Source organism: Corythoichthys intestinalis, chromosome 14 (assembly GCF_030265065.1).
Source record: "Corythoichthys intestinalis isolate RoL2023-P3 chromosome 14, ASM3026506v1, whole genome shotgun sequence".
In the NCBI taxonomy this organism is placed as follows: Eukaryota; Metazoa; Chordata; class Actinopteri; order Syngnathiformes; family Syngnathidae; genus Corythoichthys; species Corythoichthys intestinalis.
In genome coordinates, this window is record NC_080408.1 from 19852790 (window position 1) to 19880734 (window position 27945).

General features: G+C 39.6%; 1 protein-coding gene across 2 annotated transcripts; it reads left to right on the plus strand.

Moving 5' to 3' along the window:
- The first annotated feature begins 170 nt into the window (after nucleotides 1-170).
- Nucleotides 171-27639, plus strand: LOC130930136 (Golgi reassembly-stacking protein 2-like). 2 transcript variants are annotated; one of them, XM_057857886.1, is made up of 10 exons: nucleotides 171-378; nucleotides 7626-7706; nucleotides 8240-8443; nucleotides 8514-8600; nucleotides 8700-8830; nucleotides 15614-15764; nucleotides 15847-15970; nucleotides 19386-19490; nucleotides 20934-21059; nucleotides 24637-27639. In XM_057857886.1, exons 1-10 carry the CDS (start codon nucleotides 316-318, stop codon nucleotides 24864-24866), a joined length of 1302 nt encoding a protein of 433 aa, XP_057713869.1. In that variant the 5' UTR covers nucleotides 171-315; the 3' UTR covers nucleotides 24867-27639. The 2 variants fall into 2 exon arrangements, with proteins under 2 accessions (XP_057713869.1, XP_057713870.1); XM_057857887.1 differs by having other exon boundaries at nucleotides 172-378; nucleotides 15614-15746; nucleotides 24637-27637.
- The last annotated feature ends 306 nt before the right edge of the window (nucleotides 27640-27945 follow it).

The following is a 27945-nucleotide window of genomic DNA, read 5'->3' on the forward strand; positions in this document are numbered from 1 at the left end:
CCATTGCCTGTGTATTTTTTTTTTTTTTTTAATGACAAGATGAACTGATTATATTGCAAGACAAAGAAGCGGTATCTTATCGAATCCGAAAAGTGTGGTATCGCCCATCCCTAATCTCGGAAGACAGTGCGCATGTCGCTGCCATTTCGTTACACTGATGAGGCTTCACTTCCTGCCACGTCACGGCGCATACGCAGCAGATGGCAACCCATTTGACGACGTGTACCCGGTGAGTACAAGTAGTGGGGGGTACATCATCGGTCCCTGGAATCAGCTCGCCATAAAACCTTAACAAGCCTTAAAGACAGCGATATCATGGGAGGATCGCAGAGTGTGGAGATACCGGGAGGTGGCACAGAGGGCTATCACGTCCTCCGGGTGAGTTAGCGACGTGCATATCCTGACTGATATCCTACTCTTCGTATTTAGCCTAGCATTGCTAATTTCCCAGCCAATGAATGTCACGTCGGGCCTGTGGTGGAGAAACTCTAATCTTACATGGAACGTTCATGTTGTTGTTGCTTGCGTCATGTGTTTGCTGCTTGAAACGGCAACTGTAAACCTGTTAAACGAAGTCTTCCGTGTTGCTAAATGCTACAGGCTACACGGCTGTAGTGAATGACACCTGACATGGGTTAGCTCTTAGCTCGCATTATTATTTTGGTTGATCCTTCGTCAGATGTATTAATTATAAAAATGCATATTAATAGTCAATTGTTCGATCCATCATGGTTATTTTATTGTTAGCGCCCTTTCCTTGATGCTAATCTCAGCAGTTGATTGCCTTTGGCACTCTTGCTTGGCTTAACAAAAAAAAAAAGTCACAAAGGTTTGTCTTGTTTCAAATGCAGTCATGGACGAAATTATTGACAACCCTGGAATTTTTCCAGAAAATAGTTTCTCCCTGACAAATGTTTTCAGTGAGAATGTGTTTCATTTTTTGGATTTGCATTGGAAAAACAAAAAGCTGAAGAGAAAAGCCTGTGCACAATTTTACACAGAATGCAAAAAATTTGCTGGGCAAAATTGTTGGCACCCTCAGCTAAGAGTACTGTTTAAAAAAAAAAAAAAAAAAAAAAAAAGTTATCATTTTATAGCATTTAAGCTAACGGACTTTTGCGATGCAGGTTAGTTAGCCAATTGTGCTTTGGTTGTACTTACTAGTCCTTTTCAAAAAATTAGCATATTGTGATAAAGTTCATTATTTTCTGTAATGTATTGATAAACATTAGACTTTCATATATTTTAGATTCATTACACACAACTGAAGCAGTTCAAGCCTTTTATTGTTTTAATATTGATGATTTTGGCAAAAAAGTCAAGAAAAAACAAAAATCCCTATCTTAAAAAATAGCATATTTCATCCGACCAATACAAAAAAGTGTTTTTTAATACAAAAAAAGTCAACCTTCAATTAATTATATCAGCTATGCCCTCAATACTTGGTCGGGAATCCTTTTGCAGAAATGACTGCTTCAATGCGGCGTGGCATGGAGGCAATCAGCCTGTGGCACTGCTGAGGTGTTATGGAGGCCCAGGAAGCTTCAATAGCGGCCTTAAGCTCATCCACAGTGGTGGGTCTAGTGTCTCTCAACTTCCTCTTCACAATATCCCACAGATTCTATTCTATTGGGTTCCGGTCAGGAGAGTTGGCAGGCCAGTTGAGCACAGTTCAGGCATGAAAATCTCTCACCTTTCAGCAATATTCGCCATATTGAAGTAAAAAAGGGTGACCTACGTGATTTGTGTAGATCCGAGCAAAACATTTTGAAGGGGGAGGGGGGTCGGGAGATTTTTTTAATGTAGGATGTTTGGTATGCAAGCGGGGAAAGTGGCTCAAAGCCAAAAAAGCGCACCAGAGTGGCCAAAGCATTGACTTATTTCAACGAAAAAAAGGAGGGTACACTGTTGTGTCCTGTCTCTTCCATGCCAGGATTGGCTGCACGTTGGCCGTGAATGAACACCTAAAGCGCCGTCACCCAGTTATAATTTTGGAAGACGACAGGAGACAATTACAAGCTGGCGGATCGTAAGTCCATGTAACTAACTAACGACGTGTTTTATTGAAGTTGCTAAGCCTGTTGCGATATGCAATGAGTCCATTTATCGCACGGTAAATAAAAATGAGGGAGGTCATTTTCAACACTGCGTTTTATCGCCGCGCGTGTCGTGCATTCATTTGTGCATGCGTGCTGAGGGCATATGAGACTCCAGTTCCGTTCACAGATGTTTATTGGTCATCAACACGCCGTAGAATTAAAGTTCAGACATAAAAAATAAGTAACTGTAAACGTTAGCATTGCTACATTGAGGCTAATGGGGGAAAAAAGACAACCTACTTTAGCCTGCTATAAAATATGAGCGGTCTTCTCCAAAACGCAAACTTGCGGTTAAAAGGTGACACTTCAAACATGAAAAATCACTGGTTAACAGCATTTGCAAACGAAAAAAAAAGAAAAAAAATTGATTGCTGACACCAAATGCATTGACAAAAATAGCTTTTTTGTGAAGTGTAAAGCTTACGATTCCCGGTTTAGTGAACGTACTTCCGGTGAACATTTCAAAATAAAAGGACGTCCTGTTTATCATATAAATAACCATTTCTGGAGTTAATCCCACATACGTCAGAATTCAGATTCTACACTAAGGATAGCTTTAAAATGACACCCTTTATGAAAAATCTGATTGGCAATGAATAATTATTATACTACTATTAATTATAGTAGTATACTATAATTTTAATGCTAAATATTTTTTTAAGAAATGTTTTGAATCATGTTGGAAAAGCGAAGTCATTGTTCTGAATCTGTTTACATTCCATTCTTTTGCACTAATTAATGATATTAGCATTTGACCTCATTGTTCATTTGTGATTTATTGTTGTTATTTATGTGTTCATTTGTACTTTAATAAAGAATTTAAGTGTTCCGAATTAATAAGTGTCATCAAAATTTTCATTGCTAAATTAGTGAAAAAAGGAGAGAAAAATTTTTTTTTTGATTAGTCGACTAATTGGGAAATAGTCGCTGACTAATCGGAAGAAAATTAGTCATTTGGGACAGCCCTAGTTGTACAGTGTACCGGAACATATTTCCTCGACACCCTTCTCACCTTTTTTACCCCTGGCCCATTTTCATGACTGACAGTTATGCCACGGTCAGTAAACCATTTACCAGTGGGTTTGACACTGTGAGCAGGTGCCAGGTCGTGCTGAAAAATGAAATCTTCATTTCCATAAAGCTTTTCAGCGGATGGAAGCATGAAGTGCTCCAAGATCTGCTGCATTGACCCTGCCCTTGATAAAACACAGTAGAACAACACCAGCAGCTGACATGGCACCCCAGACCATCACTGACTGTGGGTACTTGACACAGGACTTCAGGCTTTTTGGCATTTCCTTCTCCCCACTTTGATTTCCGAATGAAATGCAAAATTTGCTTTCATCTGAAAAAACTCTTTGGACAACTGAGGCGCTTCAGGTTCAAAAGTGGCTTGACCTGGGGAATGCGGCACCTGTTGCCCATTTCCAGCACACGCCTGTGCACGATGGATGTTTTGTACTCCAGACTCAGTCCACTGTTTCTGCAGGTCCCCCAAGGTCTGGAATCGGCCCTTCTCCACAATTTTTCTCAGGGTGCGGTCACCTCTTCTGGTTGTGCAGTGTTTCCTGCCACATTTTTCCCTTCCCACAGACTTCCCACTGAGGTGCCTTGACACAGCACGCTCCGAACAGCCTATTCGCTCAGAAATGTCTTTCTGTGTCTTAGCCTCTTGCTTGAGGGTGTCAATGATGGCCTTCTGGACAGCAGTCAGGTCAGCAGTCTTGCCCACGATTGCGGTTTTGAGTAATGAACCAGGCGGAAGTTTTTAAAAGCCTCAGGAATCTTTCGCAGTTGTTTTGAGTTAATTCGTTGATTCAGATGATAAGGTACTCTATAAAGAAGCTACTAACCTATTCATTATATGCTAATTTTTTTAGATAGGGATTTTTGTTTTTTCTTGACTTTTTTGCCAAAATAATCAATGTTAAAACAATAAAAGGCTTGAACTACTTCAGTTATGTGTAATGAATCTAAAATATATGAAAGTCTAATTTTTATCAGTACATTACAGAAAATAATGAACTTTATCACAATATGCTAATTTTTTGAGAAGGACTAATAGAGCCTCATTTATTTAATTTTTAATACCGTTTGAAGCTAAGCTCCGGTATTTTATTTTTTAAATGAAAGTGCAATTCTGCATAATTTGGAGAAACAATCGGTAATTTAAATGCTCTTTTGAAAGTGCAATCTTAGCAAGCCATTGTTTTACATCTCCCGATTATTAGAACTAATTAGTTGATTAATCGACTACTAAAATAATCGATAGCTGTAGCCCTAAACATTTTAGAGCTCAGTGGGATGTGATGGTTGGTTGTGCAACAGTTGGATGCACCAAATGGTCCGAAAAGGATTATCATATTTATGGTATCTCCAAGGACCAAGAGCAGCAGAAAAAATGGATGGCAATGGTCAGCCGTCAAAACATAAGTTGAAAGGCTTTTTGCTGTTTAAAAAGGGGCTCAGTGGCCGCAGCCAGCAGTCACCAGCAGCTGTCCCAGCACAAGCAGCATCACCATGATGTGCATCATGACCTAAAAAAATAATATATATGTATACATATTTGGGGGGGAACTGTACATGTATTTGTATTGAACCGTTTCGGTACGGGGTGCTCGGTTCGTAACGGAGGCGTACTGAACGAATTTCTAATGTAATGTAACCCTTACTTTTCGAGGCTGTGAGTCGATCGGGTTATAGTTTCTTTGTGTAGATTATATTTACTCCGTCTTCTCTAGTATGAGGACCAACACGACAGGACAGTATAACCCAGAAACGTCAACGTCGCGACAACGTGGCCGCCGCGAGAACGCAATGAAACACGGGCGTTAAAGGGCAATCAGCCAATGCACACCAGTTGCAGTGCGGCCGCGTTTTAGACGCGTCCCAGAAGCGGCTCAACACGACGCACGCGAAAAGAACGGCACAGTTTATTATTTGACGCAAGACGCGACCCTCCTGCGTCAATGCTACTACCGGTAGCTAGGATCGGGCAGACCGGAAGTCACTGCTGTAAAAATACGGTGGATCCGGTCAATTTTCAAACTAATATGCAATCGTAACCCACTTTTTGAGTCCGTCAGATCTCTTGATTGGGGCACAGTTGACTTGTCTTTGTTGATTTACTGCTGTCTTCTCTGCTATAATTATAACCAACACGGCCCCGTGTTCAATACAAAACCCTCCTACCACAACAAAACAAGTAGGAACTAATATTCACATAGGAACTAAAGTTATACAACATAGAATATTCAATATAAATGAATACTACATCACATTTGTAAAATATAAACACATAATATAACAAATAGCCCATTTAAATAAAATTGAAATGAGCTAAAACACATGTAATTAAATTATAAGAATAATATACAGATCCTGCTTACACAATTAAATTGATTAATTTCTGTGTGGCGCTTTAACTTGAGGAAATCCACCAATAAAGCTTTTGAAAACCGTTCATGAGAAAAAAGATTGATTGAGGCATTTCATTTGTAAAATACATGTTAAAATCTTTGTCATTGGGATTGCTTTTCTCTTTAGCACAGGACTTTTTTTTTTCTTTCTTTCAGAAAGAAAGCTAGAAAGCTGACCAATACGCAGGGTCTTAAAGACAAATTGTTGTTGGATTATTATCTTCAAATACCCGCTACTTTTTTAGCAGAATTCTAGCTTTGTATAGGCTAATGTTCCTATTGTTGAAAGCACCAAAGTGTGAAAACAACTAGCACATTTATATTTTGCATTTTGTTTTCTTACTGTACTGTATTCTGTACTGTACCGAACCGTGACCTCAAAACCGAGGTACAGTGGGGAGAACAAGTATTTGATACACTGCCGATTTTGCTGGTTTTCCCACTTGCAAAGCATGTAGAGGTCTGTAATTTGTATCATAAATTCTCTTCAACTGTGAGGGACGGAATCTAATACAAAAAAAACCCAACTGAAAATCACGTTGTATGATTTTTAAATAATACATTTGCATTTAATTGCACGAAATAAGTATTTGATACATCGCAAAAATCGAACTTAATATTTGGTACAGAAACCATTGTTTGCTATTACAGATACCAAACGTTTCCTGTAGTCCTTGACAAGGTTTGCACACACTGCAGCAGGGATCTTGGCCCACTCCTCCATGCAGATCTTCTCCAGAGCCTTCAGGTTTCGGGGCTGCTGCCGGGCAACACGGACTTTCAGCTCTTTCCGTAGATTTTCTATCGGGTTCAGATCTGGTGACTGGCTAGGCCACTCCAGGACCTTAAGATGCTTCTGAAGGAGCCACTCTTTAGTTGCCTTGGCTGTGTGCTTTGGGTCGTTGTCATGCTGGAAAACCCAGCCACGACCCATCTTCAGGGCTCTCACTGAAGGAAGGAGGTTGTCAGCCAAGATCTGGCGATACATAGCCCCAATACGGTGCAGTCGTCCTGTACCCTTGGCAGAGAAGCAGCCCCAAAAAATGATGTTTCCACCTCCATGTTTCACGGTTGGGACGGTGTTCTTGGGGTTGTATTCATCCTTCTTTTTCCTCCAAACACGACGAGCCGAGTTTAGACCAAAAAGTTCAATTTTGGTCTCATCCGACCACATGACCTTCTCCCATTGCTCCTCTGGATCATCCAGATGGTCAGTGGCAAACTTCAGACGTGTCTGGACATGCACTGGCTTCAGCAGCGGGACCTTGCGTACGCTGTAGGATTTTAATCCATGACGGCGTAATGTGTTTCCGATGGTTTTCTTCGAGACTGTGGTTCCAGCTCTCTTCAGGTCATTGACCAGGTCCTGCCGTGTAGTTCTGGGCTGATCCCTCACCTTCCTCATGATCAGTAATGCCCCACGAGGTGAGATCTTGCATGGAGCCCCAGAACGAGGCAGATTGACCGTCAACTTGAACTTCTTCCATTTTCTAATAATCGCTCCAACAGTTGTTACCTTCTCACCAAGCTGCTTGCTTATTTTCCTGTAGCCCATCCCAGCCTTGTGCAGGTCTATTGTTTTATCCCTGATGTCCTTACACAGCTCTTTGGTCTTGGCCATTGTGGAGAGGTTGGAGTTTGTTTGTTTGAGCATGTGAACAGGTGTCTTTTATGCAGGTAACAAGTTCAAACAGGTGCAGTTACTTCCGGTAATGAGTGGAGAACAGGAGGGGTTCTTAAAAAAGAACTAAGAGCCGAAATATTTACTAGTTGGTAATGTAACAAATACTTATTTCATGCAGTTAAATACAAATTTATTATTTAAAAATTATACAACGTGATTTTCTGGATTTTTGTACTACTAATACTTGTTCTCCCCACTGTACGTACAGAACTGAGATTTTTGTGTACCATTACACCCCTAACATATATTTTAGTTATGTATTATAATTCAGGTCTGCCCTCATCGAAGCCATGTTTGGAACTATTCGAGGCTAAATAAAATTGTATAATGGATCCCTATGGGAGTGTCGCAACTCTTTCTGCATGGCTCTGGTTACAGTTGTGTTAACGTATCCATTCATTTCCCATATTTTTTGTCTTGCAGGTTCAAGAGAACTCCCCGGGTCACCGAGCAGGGCTGGAACCCTTCTTTGACTTTATTGTCTCAATCGGTAACACCCGACTGGTGAGTCAACATTGGACTGCGTTAACGAGAAAAAAAAACACAGCTACAAAATAAACCTATAATTTACCTGGTTCATCATGAGGCAAAAAAATAAACAATATTTGAAAATTGCGATGTAGTTAGAGCCCATATACACACAAGTGTAATCGATAAAATGTATTCGTTTCAGTTATTCCTTTGTGCCTGTGTAACCAGTCACTGCGCTTGCTCACAAAAGACGGCCGGGTATACTGACCCTTGAGCTAAAAGTAGCTTTGCCACCAACACACTTTTTCCAGGTTATCGGCAGTAAGGTTTTCCGAACTCACACAGCACCTGCTTGCATCAGTTACATTCCCCCTCCAAAAACCTTGCTGGCCATCAGGGTCACAGCACCAAAGTAACCGCTCTGCTCGTGAAATCACTGCCTTGCCCCTGCTGAGGATAGAATCTGAGTCACGTCCAGGGGAGTCGAGCGTGCTCAACATTGAGCTAAAAGCCTCCGTTGGTAAACATTTCCTAACTTCCTCTTTTCCATTGTTATTGGTCTACAGAACAAGGACAATGACACCTTGAAGGACCTTCTCAAAGCCAGCGTGGAAAAACCTGTCAGGATGCTGGTGTACTCGTCAAAAACCTTGGACTTGCGGGAGTCCACTGTCACACCTAGCAACTTGTGGGGGGGGCAGGGCTTGCTCGGCGTCTCGATTCGCTTCTGTAGCTTTGAAGGCGCCAATGAGAACGTTTGGCATGTTTTGGTACGTAAACCTCACTGCCGCAGCTGTCTCGTTTATGTCGCCCACTACTCACGTCTTGTACGTTTAATAGGATGTGGAGCCAAAGTCCCCGGCGGCGGTCGCCGGTTTGAGGCCGCACACAGACTACATCATAGGCGCTGACACGGTTATGAACGAGGTGGGCAATGATTACATGATGTTCATGTGAGTAATACTTATGTGTTGTGTGTGTGTAGTCTTCACTTGGTCATGGTAAATTTGTCTTTATCCTGTGCAGTCTGAAGACCTTTTCTCTCTGATTGAGAGTCACGAGGGAAAGGGCCTGAAGCTTTACGTGTACAACACTGACACTGACAACTGCAGAGAGGTAGTCATCACACCCAACAGTGCCTGGGGAGGAGGTGGAAGGTAAGACACGCCAATTAGCCCAAATGTAACAAGGTACTCATTAGGCCTGAACGATATTGGAAAAAACTATTGCTGCGATTTTTGGGGGGGGTTGCAATATATTGCGATATTATATTGCGATATTTAAAAAAAATATATATTAGCATTGGAGAGAGATACATATTATACATTATATCAGACATGTTTTTTCACTTTTTCCCCTAAAGTATGCTTTAAAAAAATGTATATGGCTAACTTTAAAAATGATTCACTCGCATATTTTAAATTTTTATACAAATTACGTCACAATGAAAAAAAATGGCGTCTGTAAAAAAGTCACGGATATCTACCTCATAACTTTCCCTAAATTATGTTTTTGTTACTGTCGCATTTTGCCTGCTATGTTAGATGATAAATAACTTATCCGAAAAAAGAAAAATTGGGGGAAAAAAAGCGTTTAAAAGGGTAAATATATAAAAAAGAAAATCTCGACCACTCCTTGATGTCTGCGATTTCTGCATTGCGACCCCTGTTATAGTACCATGTTTCACCCATAAAATAAAATAATCCAGCTGCGGCCAGTCACAGCTGTGTCTTGACACTCAGTGATACATGCGACATGGAGTTTTTGGATCGAAACAAGGTAAGTACGCGATAATATCTCGTTAAAGTCATGCCGTATATAATTCTGCTCTCGCATGCTCTCACCCCCAAGCTAGGGTTTTGCTGTTTAAAAAACATTTCTTTTTAAAAAAAAAAAAAAAAAAATGCCCTCCTGTTAAAAATTTTTCTTTCCCTAGAAAGTTGAGATTTTAAGCTCTCCAATCATGTACCACACGTGCAGATCACCAAATCATTTTAAAACAAGAATAATGTACTGTAGTAGAAATATGCTTTGCTTTATTTAATGCTTCTGTTTATCTACCTTGGCTGCAGAATCACTTCTAGTGTTTGTTTCCAGGACACAACACAAGTGTACAAAGCATACCGATTCGTCAGAACACCACGCACACACATTCATTCCAGCGCACGCTTCCTTCATGCAACACGTGCTTAACAAGTTAAACATGACTGAAAGATGCGCTGTGATGGAAGTCCACCTCTGTGGCAAGATCAAACGCAACCATCGTTAACTTTAATAAGCAAGTGCGCAGAGGAACAAAGACCTAGGAGAGGGAGGGAGGGAGGGACTGTGAGTGTCACTAAAGCGATCAGCTCGGGACAGAGAAAGTATGAAGCAACATTTGTGGATTAAAAAAAATAAAACTATCGCGATGGCGATGTTTAAACGATATATCGTTCAGGCCTAATACACATGTCTTCTTTTAAAAGAGTGTCATGTTAATGCTTAGTTATTTATTAGTGATGCACCACTGTGCCGACTCACTCTCCGTGGTTTTTTGGACAGCGGTGGTGGGAAAAAAAAATATAAGATAAACGCATAGACTTCATAATATATTGACATGACACATTCCCCATTCACTGCGTCACGCCTCCCTGAAGGGGGGAGTCCAACACTCCGCGTTGATTATTAGCAGTCGGTCACATGCAGCGATCTAACGCCGGATTTAGGTTGAAAAAAGTACGAAAGTTGTACTGCATACAAACAGGAGTGATTTGTTTGAGGATTCAAAGTAATTATTATATTTTTCGTACCATGCATGCATTTGAAATGAAATGTTGTGGAAAAAATGGGAGAAATATGCAGCTCCAGCATTAGCATTATACTTGGCAATATTTATGTAAAATAACTGCTAACTACACGGTTTTCTGCTTTTAACCAAGAATCAAGACAGTTTTACGTTTTTCTATTAAGCAGGGGTGCCCAATCCCGGTCCTCGAGAGCCCCTATCCTGCTTGTTTTCCATGTCCCCCTCCTCTAACACATCTGAATCAACTAATAAGGATCGTTATCAGGCTGCTGCAGAGCTTGCTGATGAGCTGACCATTCGATTCTGGTGTGTTAAAGTGCATGTGACACGAAAAAGCATGTTTATTTCATCATACACGCGTTTTTTTATGCTCCTGAATGATATGGACCGCTTGGATGTGTGTGGAAGCGATCGCTATATTTATTTAGTTTTTTTTTAATCCCGCGCCATGAAAATGAGTGACTTCCGGCTTCGGTCTTGGATTGAGGAGGAGGGCGCTGTGACGTGTACGGTAGAAGATGTCCTCTTCACTATACAGCGTACTGTTGTGTATGAGGACGAAGGATTCAGCTGATTTTGCGGATTAATACGTTTATTTTTCGCATCACGCCAGCCAAACGGCTGCAGAAAAATCATTCTGTATGAGGGAGAGGCGTATGCACCTTTTTGGAGTTTCAAAAGGTTCCCATTCACCATGGGTATTGGCCAAAACAAGCCCGACTACAGTGGGACAATTGGACTTAGGAGGAAGTGAGTAAACATCTTGTTTAGTATTATGTCAAATATTAATACAGCTATTAAAAAGTAAACACTACAAACTTTCTTTAAATGAAGGACTACTTACGTTTGATCATTGATAGGCATGTAAAAAGCTCTCCTCATGCACATAAGCTGCACGTTAGCTGCACAACAACTGCAGCCACCCTCCTCCGGGGAACGAACTGTAAATTGCTCTCCGCTGGGCGGTTTGCCGATCCGCGAAGACAGTCGACAACTCAGTCATCATGTCAAATAATCCAGGCGAGTTATGTGTGATTTTTCCGCTTCGAAGACTTTGAAACATCACTCTGTTCGGGTTAGCATGTCTGCTAGCTGTCACGCGTTTTGGTTTGTTTACACTCACCGAAGCCGGGGAAGGGAAATGACATACAGTATGTCCGATTTAGGTGTCATAAAATATCGTTCGGGAGGTGCGACAGTAAAGGTGAAGTCGACAGTTTTGACCATTATGGAGTAATTTTGCCATGTCGTCCTGAATAAATGCATTTTTATTATTTCATATTCCATTTAGCACAAGACTGTTATTTGTGTCATGACCATGCCGTTTATTTAGCAATTGGGGAAAATACTTGGATAAAAAGAATATCTTGTAAAAATATTGAAGTAAAGAGACAGAAACAATGACATTTTGCAGCTCTCATCGTCGCATTTTCCTCATTGTGAATAGTTTTCCCTCGACGGGCTGACTGGTCCTTCTCAAGCCATCTATTGGGGATAAATACTTGGATAAAAAGAATATCCTGTAAAAATATTGGAGTAGAGAGACTGAAACAATGACGTTTTGCGGCTCTCTTCGTCGCGTTTTCCTCGTTCTGAATAATTCCCCCTCAATGGGCTGAATAGTAAAACCGATGAGCCCAGTCTACCGCTGACGTCATCCACCTGTTGGGGACGCTAAAGCCCTGTAATGGTAGGCGTGGCTTATCAGCAGATTAAAAGACTTATTTCTCGTCATCTGCTCTTTGCTAAATTTTTGTATATAGTCGAATCGTCTCAAAATATGATTCTAATTCACATAATAATGCCATTTAAGACTTTTTTTTTTTTTTCCATGTCGTATGCTCTATAAAGGAGGGAGACACGGAAAACAAGCTAGATAGGGGCTCTCGAGGACCGGGATTGGGCACCCCTGCTATAAAGAATTCAGGAATTTAAGCATTTATTCACAAGAATTTAACGGAAAAAGCTTTTTGTTTACATACGGCGGCCGCTAATTTGCTTACCGACTAGCATCATAGTTCGCAATATTTACGTAAAATAAATGCTAACTGCACGTTTTTTTTTTTTTTTTTTGCTTTTAACCAAGAATCGAGACTGTTTTACGTCCATATCTATAAAGAATTCAGTGATTTAAGCATTTATTCACAAGAATTTTCAACAGAAAAAGCTGTTTGTCCTTGTTTCCACTCTGTCAGCTTTGACTGAGATAGGCCCTTTATGAATCAGCTGCGCGCCCCTTGTCCCATTTATTCGTTATGAAGTCTATGATAAACGTTACGACAGACAAATGGACAGTATCAACAGAAAAATTAAATGAAAAAAAAAAAAAATCATAAAATGTCAACGTAAAACCATACTGATACAAAAAACATGGTCAAAGGAAACTAAGGCAAGGTTCATACTACAGGTCTTAATGCACAAATCCGATTTTTTGCCATGTTTTTTTTTTTGGCGTGCCCGTTCAGACTGCCTTTGTCCATTGGGACCGTTCAAGTATCACGCATGCGCACTAATTCGCAGTCCGTGATGCGCTCAGTAGAGAGACCCGCATGTGCAGAAGCATCAAAACAAATTACACATGCTAGCAGTATGTCATTCCAGAGTGATCATATTTTGATTTCCAAAAAGAGGACACAAATAACAGACATTAACAATCCCCGTTTAGTCTTATATTCAAAGTTTATATGGACTGATACAACGCGTACACGCACACACATGAGCCTTGATGTGTGTGCGTGAAGTGACGTGGGTGCGTCAGTTGTCCCCGACTCGGCCATGTGTGCAATAATAAAATATTGCTCATTCGGCGCACAGAATGAAAATCGAAAATTGTAAGGCTTATTCTTTTCTTAATTTTATTTTTTTATGACTGTGGTCAAGCCTGTTTCGTGCTTAAAAGCAGAGTTCAAGCTAGGCGCTAATGCCTACATGGCTGCCGTCATCCGTGCCTCTTGCTCTTTGCGGGCGTAATTGCTGCATGAAATTCGATTTGGGAGTCTTGACAGTTCAGACTGCCGGTCACGTTCTGAAAAAATGTGGCCCAGATCAGATTTGAACGACATACGAAAGTGACCCAGGTCGGATTTGAAATGGTCCACTTCTATGCGACTTGTCCCGTTCAGACAGTCAAGTTAATGCCTGACTCGAGTCGGAAACACGAAAAAATCGGATTCGTGCATTAAGACCTGTAGTATGAACCTAGCCTAAGAGCGCAAAAAAATGTTAAACACCAACAAAAACTTAAAGATAATAATGTTAAATTATGGTATCATCGTTGTATCCTGTATTGAAGGGAAATGGTGTGAGGCAAAGTGCAAACTCCGTAGACTGGATTTGAAGTCTGGAACTAGAGCTGAAACGAATACTCGAGCAACTCGAGTAACTCGAGTTTAAAAACTGATCCGAGTAATTTTATTCACCTCGAGTAATTGTTTATTTTGACAGCTCTAAGCATCATGTTTTGCTCGGACTACTTTTAATGTGGGACAACGCGCTGATGTCACGTGCGTAGAGGAAGAAGCAAAAAAAAAAAAACTTACTGCAACCGACAGCCGCTACAAACGACGCCGACGTTGCTAAATACTAGCCCGCACGATGCTACGTTGGTAGCAGGTAGCGTCTGATGAGTCTCATAAAGATCACATGTATGTTGAACTAGATGCGAAATGACAGACTCGGCCGCGTCTGGGCAGCGTTAGTAAACAGCCGCCATCTTAAAGCAGTCGAGCACTAAGCGCTAATAAAGAGCGCTAAGCGCTAATAAATAAAGATTAACGTTACTGTCACTAGCTCACGTAACGTTAGCCCTGCGGAGGGCTAGGTTTCTATTAACTGTGAACACTGTCGATGCGTGGCTAACGTGTCTTACATACAGGTTTTAACATAACATAGCGTTGTGGAGTGATGAGGGTGTAAAATAAAAACTTAATAATGCTTACTATCAATTTTAGCTCAGTAGTCATTGCAGGGTAAAACACCAAGTAGCACTGGTCCCTAATGTGCTCCAATACAGCCTGTATCATACATTTATTTTGAACACTGCAAAAACTCAAAATCCTATCAGGACTTATAGTTTAGACTAACTTAAAACTTAACTAGAACTTAAAAATGGCTTGACACAAATAGAAATTCATTTGAAACACGTGGGAAAAAATCCTAACTTTTAAGTGATGCGTGTTATCAACCGTAACGGCATTTAAAAAAAAAAATTTTTTTTCCCCAATAAGATCTAAAGGTTTTTTGAGTGAAAGCAGTGAGTTAGTCTTTTTTTTTTTTAATTATAGTTACATCTGAGATGCAATTGTTGGCTGTTTTCAACAATAAACATCGAAAATAAAGACATTGATTGACTGAAAATGGTTCAAGATTAGATGAAATGTCTTGTTTTCTCATGTATATTTATAATTGCTCTTTACCCAAAAATATATTTGTTTTATCCGATTACTTGATTAATCGATAGAATTTTCAGTCGATTACTCGATTACTAAAATATTCAAATGCTGCAGCCCTACTCGGAACTCTTTACCTTGAGGCAGAGAGTTGGTGGGAACTTAGAATAGTTGAAGGATAGTTATGAGAACCAGCTTCCTAGTCAACAAGCAGGGCTGGAAAATTTGAGGTAAAAGCGAGCCCCAGTTATGCTACAACTCGAGTAATTTTTTGGGGTTGAGGGGGGCAATATACTGGAATGCCAACACATGGGCAAGGAGAAGTGGATTTTCCATGGAAGTTTGCTAATCAGAAAACAATGTTATTTTCACGATTCCATTACTTTACCCTCAATTGGCATAAATTCCATTGGTTTTCAATTCTGAATATTTCCAAACGCCCCCATCTTGAATGCCCTAGGAAATTCACCAGAACCTTTTCAGAAATGTATTCAAATGTTGCACTCCTGAAAAGCGGAAAAAACTACATTTGAGGCTCAGTCTTAACCATTGGTTTAATTCCTACATTTTTTATTTGCTTTGAAGAACAAAATACCCTGTAGATCATCCCATGAGGGCAGTAAACATTACTCTTACTCTTAGGCATGTTGCAGCAATTACTTGTCTTGTATCATGTAATTTTCCTAAAGTACATAAGTGTTTGATGAAATAATGAAAAGGCTAATCTCACCTTGTTGTTTAAATAATTCCCCCAACTCACACAGCCTTGGATGTGGGATTGGCTACGGATACCTCCACAGGATTCCCACGCGACCTTTTGAGGAGGGGAAGAAGATCAGCTTCCCGGGGAACGCTTCTGGCGAGCCTGTCAGTCCTTTGAAGGATGGATTTACTGAGGTCTTGGCGAACTCACTTGTAAAATCATAACCTTTTTACTCCTGCAAGCATTAGATACCATGTCTTTTTGTCAATATAACATAAATAAATAAATGTTCAGGTCCAGTTATCGGCTGTGACTCCGCCTCATATAGCTTCAACGTTACCCTCTGGCCTTGAAGAATCGCTGTCTGGCCTGTCAATCAGTACAGCTCCACCCACCATGCCTAGCGAACTGCAGACAGGTAAGTTCGCCTGTTTCTTGTCATCACACACACATAATTCTCCTGAGAATAAAAATACACTAATACAACTAGGCGCAAAGACTTGTGGGTCTACAGAGAGGCAACTGTAACTTTACATCATTGGTCAATTCATGGCATACGTGAGTGAACTGCGTATAGACGCTGTTGCTACTCGGAAGGTGTACCCATAAGTCTTTGCGTCTGTGAATGGCACAAAAACCCGTGGGCACACCCTCCGAATGGCAACCTGTGATTTTATATAATTGGTTAATTTATGACTTTAGTGAGTGTTCTGTTTGTTCCTGGTTTGTCTGTGGGATATCCTGATCTGATCACATGATCTGAAATTGGGCAGATTGCAACATTTTTCAGAGGATCGGAATTGGTTGAAAAGGATCGTGTTTTTAATTTTAAAAAATAATTTAATTGTGCTGTATGCTCGTACAGCACACACTCCCTCCTAAGTAGTGCGCCCAAACTGTCCAGTGCAGTTTGCGTTTGGTACTTAAAGTTAACGATGATTGACAGGTTTGTAGCTTTGATATTGCCAGAGAACCTTGGTAGCTTTACGATCAAAGGCACAAATGTGTCCATCATCGTTAAACTTGTAGCACAGGAATAAGTGTGCTGTGGCAACTCATTGTGTAAGTGAGAGGCTGTTCTCAGCAGCGTGAGCGTCAAAGCGTTAGTGGATTTGAGTGGACTCATTCAATGAAAAACAAGCATTTTTCTACGTTATTCTTGTTTAGAAATAATTCTCATGAAGAAGGTGGCACTGTGGGACAGTAACATGTAACAAAAAAAACTTTCGGTATCGGATCGGGACTCTGCATCGGCAGATTCTCAATCAGGTTACACGGACTCAGGATCAGGACATCCCTAATTCTGTTTGCAAACGCTCAAAACAGTGAGCCTGACTTGATTTGCGTACTAAAGTTCTTTGTTAAATCTTGTAAGCGCCGGGATACATTTTAATCAAATATTTATTTATTAAACACCTGAGCTGCATCAGAGGTTTCAAAGAGCTGCCGGTTTGCCTAGTGGTTTAATTTACTGCAGCCAAAGAGTGTGACGGTGCTGAAACGCAAGTAAATACTGGATCGGACCTGTTCTTGTGACCAAATCCGACACTGTCCCATAGCGCCAAAATGGTATCGATGCCGATTAAGGCTGCAGCTATCAAATATTTTAGTGATCGTGTATTCTACTGAAAATTCCCTCGATTAATCGGGTAAAACTTTTTTCCCTTTTTTTAGGGAAAGAGCAATTTTAACTATACCAGGGCTGTCAAACGATTAAAATTTTTAATTGAGTTAATCTCAGCTTAAAAATAATTGTAGTTAATGGCAATTCAAACCATCTATAAAATATGCCATATTTTTCTGTAAATTATTGTCGGAATGGAAAGATTAGACACAAGACGGATATGTACATTCAACATACTGTACAAAAGTACTGTATTTGTTTATTATAACAATAAATCAACAAGATGGCATTAACATTATGAACATTCTGTTAAAGCGATCCATAAAGCGACTAGTAGTTCTTAAAAGATAAATGTTAGTACAAGTTATAGAAATGTTATATTAAAACGCCTCTTAATGTTTTTGTTTAATAAATTTGTAAAATTTTCAAACAAAAAAATAAACTAGCAGTTCGCCATTGTTGATGTCAATAATTACACAATGCTCATGGATGGTGCTGAAACCCATAAAATCAGTCGCACCCAAGCGCCAGCAGAGGGCGACGAAACACAAAAAAACACAAGCAACAAATGGACATGACACTGTCGTTTTAATCTGTTTGAGCGGGGCATGTGCGTTAATTGCGTCAAATATTTTAACGTGATTAATTTAAAAAATTAATTACCGCCCGTTAACGCGATAATTTTGACAGCCCTAAACTATGCACGAGAAAACAAGACATTTCACCTGATTTTGAAAAATAAATGTATGATACCTGCTGTACTTGAGCACATTAGGCACCAGTGCCACTTTGTGTTTTATCCATCAATGACTACCGAGCTAAAATTGACAGTTAGCTTTATTATGTTTTTATTTTACACCCTCATCACACTACAGTGCTGTTTTTACAGATTAAATGAAGCCTGTATGATAGACAGTAGTCATGATAAATGGAAACCTCCACAGGTCTAACGTTAGCAAGGTACAGTAACGTTAAGCTTATTTATTAGCGCTACGTTAACTTAATTTTGCCTTGTTCCGAGTATCGCTACTCTGCTCTCGGAGTAAACGTGTCTTCGGTGGTGCAGGGGCGAGGCGGACGGGTCGCGGGGTGGCGCCCGGCCAGGGTTTCGGGGGTGGTCATCGGTCGCGGGGTCCAGCAGGGGGTCCGGAAGCGTCGGCGGGGCCGCGAGTAGCCGGGCTGATGGTAGTGGTAAGCAAGCGCTGTCTTGCGGTGAATACCGTATTGGCCCGGATATTAGACGGTGTTTTTTGCATTAAAATAAGACTGAAAAAGTGGGGGTCGGCTTATATTCGCGGTCTAGACAGTATACCCATTCACGACGGTAGATGGTGCCAGATATCACTGAAGCGAATGCTGAACGGAGTAATGTTCTGTCATGACAGATCTCGGCTACTCTCAAGTTCAACCGGTTTGCATTATTTTATTGCAATGTTTTTCCTAATTCAGATTTGTTTCAAGACTACAGTTACAGTTAGACCTCACTTTGATGGTTATTGCAATTTTGTTGTTTTATCACAATAGATTGGTTTATATACACTGTACATTTCAAAAACCAGAAGCCATTCATTAACGAATTTGATTGCACTTCAGTTTACATATTTAAAGGTTCAGATATTAAGATTTGAATGGGGCAAAATAACATGCTTTTTCTCTCAGATATATTGTTATAATCATTTTTTTCAGATGTACTGTAATTATTTTCTGTATAAAAATTAATTTGGTGTTCAAAAAGTTCTTTTTTCAAACTTGAGTCTTGAAAAAGAGGGGGTCGTCTTATAATCAGGGCCATCTTTTATTCAGGCCAATACGGTACATGTAAGTGTTCGCTTTGGTCTCCAGCTTTGAAATGCTCCTACTTTTGACATTTTCTACTTTTTTTCTTGGTGCCATACTCTTCACTTTCGGCAGCTTCTTCGTCGTTTACTCTGTATTCATACACGGTTAAAATCAAATATATCTGCCGCCTCTCCCTTCTTCCTCTACGCACTTGACGTCACCGCATTGTGCTGCATTAAAATTAGTCCGGGCAAAACATCATGCTTAAAGCTGGTAAAACTAAACGATTCCTCGAGGTGGAGAAAATGGCTCGATCAATTTTTAAAATCGAGTTACTTGAATTATGCCGATACTGAGCGTTAGATTTGGATAACACTAAAAATGTTCACCTGTGTATCTGTACAATTCTGGCTCTTTCTTCCCTTACCAGGTTTGCCCACAGTACCTCTGCTTCCAACATCCAACCCGTCCCTCAGCCCCCTCGCACCCCTCAATCCTGCCACAGCCAGCTTCAACCCCGCCACAACGCTACCAGGTGGATGACATGTTAATGTGTTTCACAATATTTATCTTAGTTTAACATAACTAGAGAAGCTGTTCCAAGTCGTTGATTTTCAAATTGTTTTTAGTATTTTCACTATGTTAAGTATTTGAATCCCCAAGCTTTCTCCAAATGTGGAGTAGACATGTGCCGGTTACCGGTTTCACGGTTTACCGTGGTGTGAAAACGTCGCGGTTTCAAAACCACTAAAATTTTCCGTCATACCTTAGTACGGTATTCGCTATTTTTCATGTGCCAAAATGCAGCCGAAGTGGCTTGGTGCGGCAGCGCTCACCCTTCCCCTGTTAGTTGCCGTGAGTGTCAGTGACGCTATTCAGCTAAACAGCCAGCAAACCCAAAAACAAATCCTCCAAACACAAGGCGTACTTTTCTTCAATTTATTGAGCTCTCAAATCGTGGTGAAATATACAAATGAATACATTTAAAATGTTATACAATTGTATTTTTCCACATGTGAGTAGGTTCAACAGGATAGCAGTAGCACCATGAAAAAGGTCGCCAAAAACAAAACACACATTTTCCTTTCAAATTCAAAATACAAACTAACTAAAACTTACAAAGACGAATGTTAGCCTAGGCTAAGCTGGGAGGGCAGCTTCGTCAACGTTTTATGTCTCACAGCCGCTGAGTGAGAAACAAGCTTAAATGAAGGAGGAAAAAAAAAAAAAAGGATTGCGTCAAAGATCGCTAATTGCGGAAGAAGGTCTCACTCCTCACTTTTTGTTTTAGATGAAACCTTTCCTCAACAATATTTACATTTTAACTAACTTATACATCTTTAACTAACTTATTAACTTATGAATTCTTTGTTCTTTTTAACACAAAGGCATGACATCATGTAGAAGAGAGTTGACACAGTGGCTGAAAATGGCGAAACTTTAGCTTCTCCCCCTCAAAAAAAGTCATACAGTATATATTTTTAATTTTATTTAGAAGTGTTTTTACTTTTTTATAGCAATTATTTTGTTCTTGCTCTAATATTGAGCAACTTGAGCTGTGGCTGTGGGTATAGTCTAGGTTCTATTTATTTTAATTTTATATAAAATATTTGTTATTTTTTGTTAATTTATTTATTTTCACATTAATTTATTTTCACATTATATTCATGTTCCAATTTGCAAATATGTTCTGAAAAAAAAACCTGTTCAATGGAAAAAAGTTTTTTTTTTAAAAACCATACATCTCAAAATTGTGGAGTTATAATTGCAATACCGTGATACCGTGAAACCGCGGTATTTTTGCTCACGGTTATCGTACCGTCAAAATCTCATACCGGCACATGCCTAATGTGGAGGTGAGGTAAAAGGGATGAAAAAGGCATGTTGAAATAAATTGAGACCTTGGGTCTTAATCAGATTTTACCTGTATTAATAAAGGTTAAATAAAAATCCTTAATATTTTGCATTTTTGATCTAGGCTTGATGCCACTGCCAGGTGGTTTACCTCCGCTGCCCAACCTTCCCAATCTCAATTTACCGCTCCCGGACCTCAGCGGCATCTCATTAGCAGGCACCGGCACAGTAATGCCAGCCGGAACAACAGGTACGTGGCAACTCCACGTGTAATGATACATGTATTGATACTCTGCTCCCGTGATACTCGGGAGCCGTTTATATGGCGACGCTTCGATAATACGACACATTTCATGTTTGCATTTACATGGTTCCGTCTTCATTTGAACGATTATTATGGAGCAAGCCCCACAATCGAATCATTCCGCTTTGGAGGCCGGAATCAAAAGTTTGCGTCTTCGCCTTCAATTTTCGCCGTCACCGTGTAAAGGCGATGCCATTCCTCAACACAGTCATTGCCTCTTGGCGTCGCAGCGTTGCCATGTAAACGGCCCCTCAGAGTCATGATCCTGTCTTGTGGTGTGAGACGATAGAATCGTGACGCACCTTGAAACAAATTATTCCCATCTGCTGGTAACTCGCAACGAGATGAACTAAAGCATCGACAATGACCCGTGAGCTTGCAAAAATGTCAAAAAGTGGTATGAAATGGTGACCATGTCAAAAATAAAAATGACTCCACTAGTGTCATTTTATATGTAAGAAACTAATTTTGCACTCAAATCTGGCTGTTTTTACCTATTTAAAAGTTATTCCACCCAAACCAGATTAAGGCTGCATCTATCGATTGTTTTAGTAGTCAATTAACTGATGAACTAGTTAGTTCGAATAATCGAGTAATCGGATAAGGTACATAGAAAATTAAAATACCTGAGCAGAGCCTCAAACGGTATAAAAAAAATTAAAAATTGAAGATGTGTGTACGACGAAAGAACAATTGGCTAATTTACATAGCAAAAGTCCGATAGCTTAAATGCTACAAAACGGCAACTTTTTTTTTTTGTTAATGATCTTAACAAATGCTCCAGACACATATTCCCACAAAAAACGGCTAAATATTAGAGGCGTGCGAAATTTCCAATTCTTACATTATTCGCGATTCGGCCGTGGAAGATTCGAGAACGATTCACAAACATCCAAATTCTGATTATTGAATTATACCAGGTAAAACGGAAGTAAAACACAGTCAGCGCAGTCTTTGGGACGCATTGAGGAACGGACCGAGAGTAAATATCATGTTCAACTAGATAAAAAAACAATCATACCTGACTTCGGCTGACAGCTTCTACAAACAACGACCAGTTGCTAGTTGCTGCAAACATACGGCTACAGTAGATATCATATATATGTAGAACTAGATGCAAAATGACAGACGATGTCAGTGTTAGAACATGTATTATTGAACAGAGATGCGAAATGACACTTTCCGGCGTAAGTAAACAGCCGCCATCTTAAAGCAGTAGACCTCTCTAGAAGGCTCTGTTGTAACGGACCTAATTAACTTTTCATCTAAAATACTCCTAAATCGGCAGAATCTTGTCTTGAATCGATCTTTAAATGATGAAATAGTGTTAAAACTTTGACAAAAGTAGACAGAAAGGAAATTATGGAATAACGGGAGCAATTTTAACAACTGTAACTGTTGATTCACAACATTAAATTAATTGAATGTAGTTTAAATCTGCTGATACAGAATGGGGCTGGAGTTTTTTATTTACTGTTATTTTTGTATATTTGTTTACTGTTATATGTTAACTTGATACTGATATAGTAGTTTGGTTTAGCCTGAGAGGATTTTTGAACAATTTTGGAACTAATGTACAAAACATTAAAAAAAAAAAAAAAAATTTTTTAAAAGGAGGCGGGTGCATCAATAATCGTTTTATAATCGAATCAGAGCCTCCGAATCGTAATCGAATCGTTAGGTGCCCAAAAATTCCCAGCTCTACAAACAACGCCCAGTTGCTAGTTGCTACAAACATACGGCTACAGTAGATATCATATATATGTAGAACTAGATGCAAAATGACAGACGAAGGCGGTGTTAGAACATGTATTATTGAACCAAGATGCGAAATGACAGACTTTCCGGCGTTAGTAAACAGCCGCCATCTTAAAGCAGTACTAAAGCAGTGACTTCTGTAGAAGGCTGTTGTAGCGAACCTAATGAACTATTTCTCTAAAATACTCCAAAATCGGCAGAATCTTGTCTTGAATTTATCTTTAAATGATGAAATAGTTTTAAAACTTTGACAAAAGTAGACAGAAGGGAAATTATGGAATAAGGGGAGCAATTTTAACAACTGTAACAGTTGATTCACAACATTAAATTAATTGAATGTAGTTTAAAGCTGCTGATACAGAATGGGGACTGGAGTATTATTTACTGTTATTTTTGTCTATTTGTTTACTGTTATATGCTAACTTGATACTGAAATAGTAGTTTGGTTTAGCCTGAGAGGATTTTTGAACAATTTTGTAACTAATGTACAAAATATTTATTTAAAAAAAAAAAAAAAAAAAAAAAAGGAGGGGGGGATGCATCAATAATCGTTTTATAATTGAATCCTAGCCTCTGAATCGTAATCGAATCGTTAGGTGCCCAAAGATTCCCAGCTCTACTAAATATACCTAGAAACTACTTCACGAATGCATTAAAAAACATTAGCCCAAACAAAAACCTAGCTTATGATGGTTTTAACAGGCAGGAGCTGGATTCAGCCACGTGAAATGAGGCAGACTAGAGGGCAGTGTATCCACCCAAATCAATAAAACTAAATGCAAACACTTTGAAAACAAACCATTACATCGCCACTTTAAACGAATACTTGAAGCAGCAAAATTTTAATTCAAATCTTTTTTTCTAATCGAATACTTGAGTTAATCGATTAATCGTTGCAGCACTAAACCAGATTTAAAGATCATGTTTAGCTTTCTAAAGCTACGCTAGGTAGTACATGTTGACAGAACGGGCACACGGCAACAAGAGAATGGAAAGCATATGGATTGCATGCTAGCAGATTGCAAAAATCTGCAGCTCATTCTCAGGGTGACATCTTCATTTGATTTTTTTTTTTTTCTTTTTTTGTTGGGAGCGGTTCCAAGGCAGCTGAGAAATTAGGACTAATTGGATCTAATGTCATTATTAAGCCTTTAGTTTAAAGGTGCGCAATGTAGGATTTGCACCTCAATTATTCATGAAATTGCCATAGTATTTCAATAGAAATTAAAGTGGTACCTCTACATATTAATTTAATTCCTTCCCGGATCTGGTGTGTAAGTCGAAATGGTCTTATGTCGAGCGGGATTTTTTTTCCACCGCTCTCTCACCGTTTACATCATCATCGTGTAGTAAAGCATTATTTTACGCTGTATTCGTGTTGACCATGTGGCAGCCACGCGCTCCTCCGACGTCGGTCGGTTTGTCTAGCTGCTTCCCTGGCTCCCCGGAACGAGTCCGACGATCTGTAACTTGCTTGTCGCTAGGCGGGTTGCCGATCGGCGAAAACTATCGACAACCCCACCGCTGTGTGACATGATCCTGGGTAGTTTTGTGTGATTTTTCGCTTCGAAAGCCGAACACAAAGACTTTGAAACATCACTCGGTTCGGGTTAGTATGTCGGCCAGCTGTCACGCCTCCTGGTTTGTTTACGCTCTCCGTAGCGGGGAAATGACAAAAGCCGGACTAACTCCGGTGGCATAAAATATACGTAAATATGCCTATTCTTTGATCATGCAACTTACCGTCCCTTGTTTTCCTTTGCAGTTCCTCCCCTGAACATACCTGGGCTGGCCCCTTTGCCGCCTTTGCCTACCATGCTGCCTTCCCAACTGACTCCCCTTCTCCCTCAAGGCATGGCCCCCATTCTGCCCACATCAGCCTCTGTCGCCCCTCCGGCCTCTGTCACCGTGACGCCTGCCGCAGCGTCGATCGGCAACACCGCAAGCACCATGGAACTGCAGCCTCCTACGGAGACGACGCTAACGTCTTCGTAACCTGGGAATGTTTCTCTCTCTTAACCATTGAACCAAAACACACGACCGGTTTCTCTATCCTCTTCCATCTGTTCTCTGTTTAGTTTTCTATTTATTTGGCCAATAGGGACAGGCTGCACCCAGTCAGAGATTCCAGGTGTGTGTGAAGTTTATGAAAAACACGTCTTCATAAACAGATTGTTATATTGCAGTGGAGCAGGTCGCACTGCAGCTTGCCTTTAATAACTCTTCTCATTGCATTTACTTCTATCTGACCGAAGTTGTTCATCTTCTGCTCTCAATTTCTTCCGTTTGAGAAGGTTCACGGTTCTAGCGATTGACTGAAATATTCTTTTAATCCCTTTAATCAAAAAATATGTGTGTACATTATATATACACATGCACATATACTGTTTGAACAAACAAGCCTTTCATGATCTGTCAGAAAATAACTTTCGTACTGATCTTGGTCTGTCCTTACTTGCATTCCTTCCTTTTACCAGTGCATCTCAAGAAGTTCGAATATCCTGTAGTTTACTTCAAAAGGTGACACTAATGCTATTATTTAAAAAATCTTATTAGAAATGTATCCCAAAATTCAAGTTTTATTTTATAAGGATATTGCATAATCATTTTTAAATATAGAAATTAAGACTCTGCCTTTGGAATGGTATGTTCCTTTAGTTATGAGTTTGTAGTTTTGATCTATTGGCTGCCATTGATGGTGGTAGATGTCCAATTGATTTGAACTGGGTGAGTGAAGAATAATCATGTTTCACTGTCATTTATGTTTAATCCATTTGAACTGGGAGGGGCTAGCAGTGCAAATAATTGGACGTCTATCACTGTCAATGGCAACCAGGGAGTTTTACTTTTTGATATGTCCTACTGGAATGAATGAACATTTGCATGATATTCCAATTTGAAATGTACTGGTACTTTTTTCCCTCAAGTCATAAAGAATGAATATATTATTAGCGTTGCAGAATTATTTTTTTTCATTATTTTGAAATTATGACTGCTCGTTTTCTTATATACTGTAGCCCACAAAACAGACGAAAGATGAAAGTCACGTCACATGCATTCTGTGCACCGCCGTATTGTGGTTCAACTTTTGTGGCCCATGATGGTTCTTTTGAGTTACACTGAACAGCCACAAGATGTCATTGTAAACAATGAAACAACGCTTTCCGGTATGCAAAGTGCAAGCAATAAAGCCAAACACATTGTACAGTACATTCGGCCTCTGTTTTCTTGAAAGATTTTATGAGGAAAATTACATTTAACTAGAAACTCAAGAAGGTGATCACCAGTTTAAAGTCGTGTACAACGACATCTGGTACAGGCTAGTTTTTGTAGTAGGGCTGTCAAACGATTAAAATTTTTAATCGAGTTAATTACAGCTTAAAAATCGTAATTAATCGCAATTCAAACCATTTATAAAATATGCCATATTTTTCTGTAAATTATATATATATTCTGTAAAATAAATTGTTGGAATGGAAAGATAAGACACAAGATGGATATATATACATTCAACATACGGTACATAAGGACTGTAGTGGGCATTTCACTCTACTGTCATTTAAATCTGTCTATGCCGTCCTCACTCCGAAGCGTCTACTTTTTCCAAAGCTAGACAGCTAGTGAATGACGCCTTAATAATTAGACTTCTTCCTTTTTCATCTGATTTATTAATAAAATGGCCTCAAACCATTGTCCTCTTTAGACCTTCGTAAAACTACCAAAAAAAAAAGTACACAAGCATTGCATTAGCAACAACGTTAGCTTAGCACGCTATACAGGTTCACTAAACATAAACAAAAAGCGTCTCATACAAAAAATATAACCTTTCGCTTACTAACATAATATGTACATTCTTTACAACAACCATACTTACGGACAAATCTTGTCCAAGGATCATATAAGCACAACATTATCAGCCCGAGACGTCTTGCAGCCATAATGAACTGGCAAGAAAACAATAAACCATGTCGCAAAGCGACCACAAGAGTTCGCTGTTAGACAGCGCAAAAAGCCTTGCTGTAAAACTTACCAAAAGGCAGAATACTTTCTGAGCGGGACATGTGCGTTAATTGCGTCAAATATTTTAATGTGATTGATTTAAAAAATTAATTACCGCGCGTTAACGCGATAATTTTGACAGCCCTACTTTGTAGTAACAGTTATTTTGTTTCCAAAGGAATTTTAAACCATTCTTCAGTTAGAATACCTTCTAACTTTTTAGAGACGATAGCGGTGGAAATCGACGTTTTAATTGATGCTTTGAAACTGACCATAAATGCTCAATAATGTTGAGGTCTGGGGATTGTGCTGGCCATACGAGACGCTCAACTTCATTCGAATGTTTCTCATGTCATTCTTTCACAATTGCTGTATGTTCAATGATTATGATGCAAAAATGTTAGGCGTTTCCATTATTTTGTCCAAACCCTTGTACATATATCCAGTACTGGCCAAAGTATTGGCACCTGTGCAATTCTGTCAGATAATGCTCAATTTCTCCCAGAAAATGACTGCAAATACAAATGTTTTGGTAATAATATCTTCATGTATTTTGCTTGCAATGGAAAAAAAAAAGAATGGAGATTTTTTTTTTTTACACAAACTAAAAAAAAAAAAAAAAAAAAACGGGGCGGACAAAAGTGTTGGCACTTGGCACCCTTTGAAAAATCGTGATGCTTCTCTAATTTGTGTAATTAACAGCACTTGTTACTTACCTGTGGCACATAACAGGTAGTGAAAACTACTAAATCACACTTGCAGCCAGTAAAAATGGATTAAAGTTGACTCAACCTCTGTCCTGTGTCCTTGTGTGTACCACATTGAGCATGGAGAAAAGAAGACCAAAGAACTGTCATAGGGCTTGAGGAGCTAAATTCTGAGGAAGCATGGGCAATCTCAAGGCTACAAGTCCATCTCCAAAGACCAGAATGTTCTTGTGTCTACCGTGCGCAGTGTCATCAATAAGTGTGAAGCCAATGGCACTGTAGCTAACCTCCCTAGATGTGGACGGAAAAGAAAAATTGACGAGAGAATTCAATGAAAGATGTGTGCGGATTGTGGATAAAGAACCTCG

Coding starts and splice junctions, on each gene's coding strand:
- LOC130930136 (XM_057857886.1), top strand. CDS start 316: ATGGGAGGATCGCAGAGTGTGGAGATACCGGGAGGTGGCACAGAGGGC. Junction 8,444..8,513: donor AGAACGTTTGGCATGTTTTG/GTACGTAAACCT, acceptor TACGTTTAATAG/GATGTGGAGCCAAAGTCCCC. Junction 8,601..8,699: donor CTGACACGGTTATGAACGAG/GTGGGCAATGAT, acceptor TATCCTGTGCAG/TCTGAAGACCTTTTCTCTCT.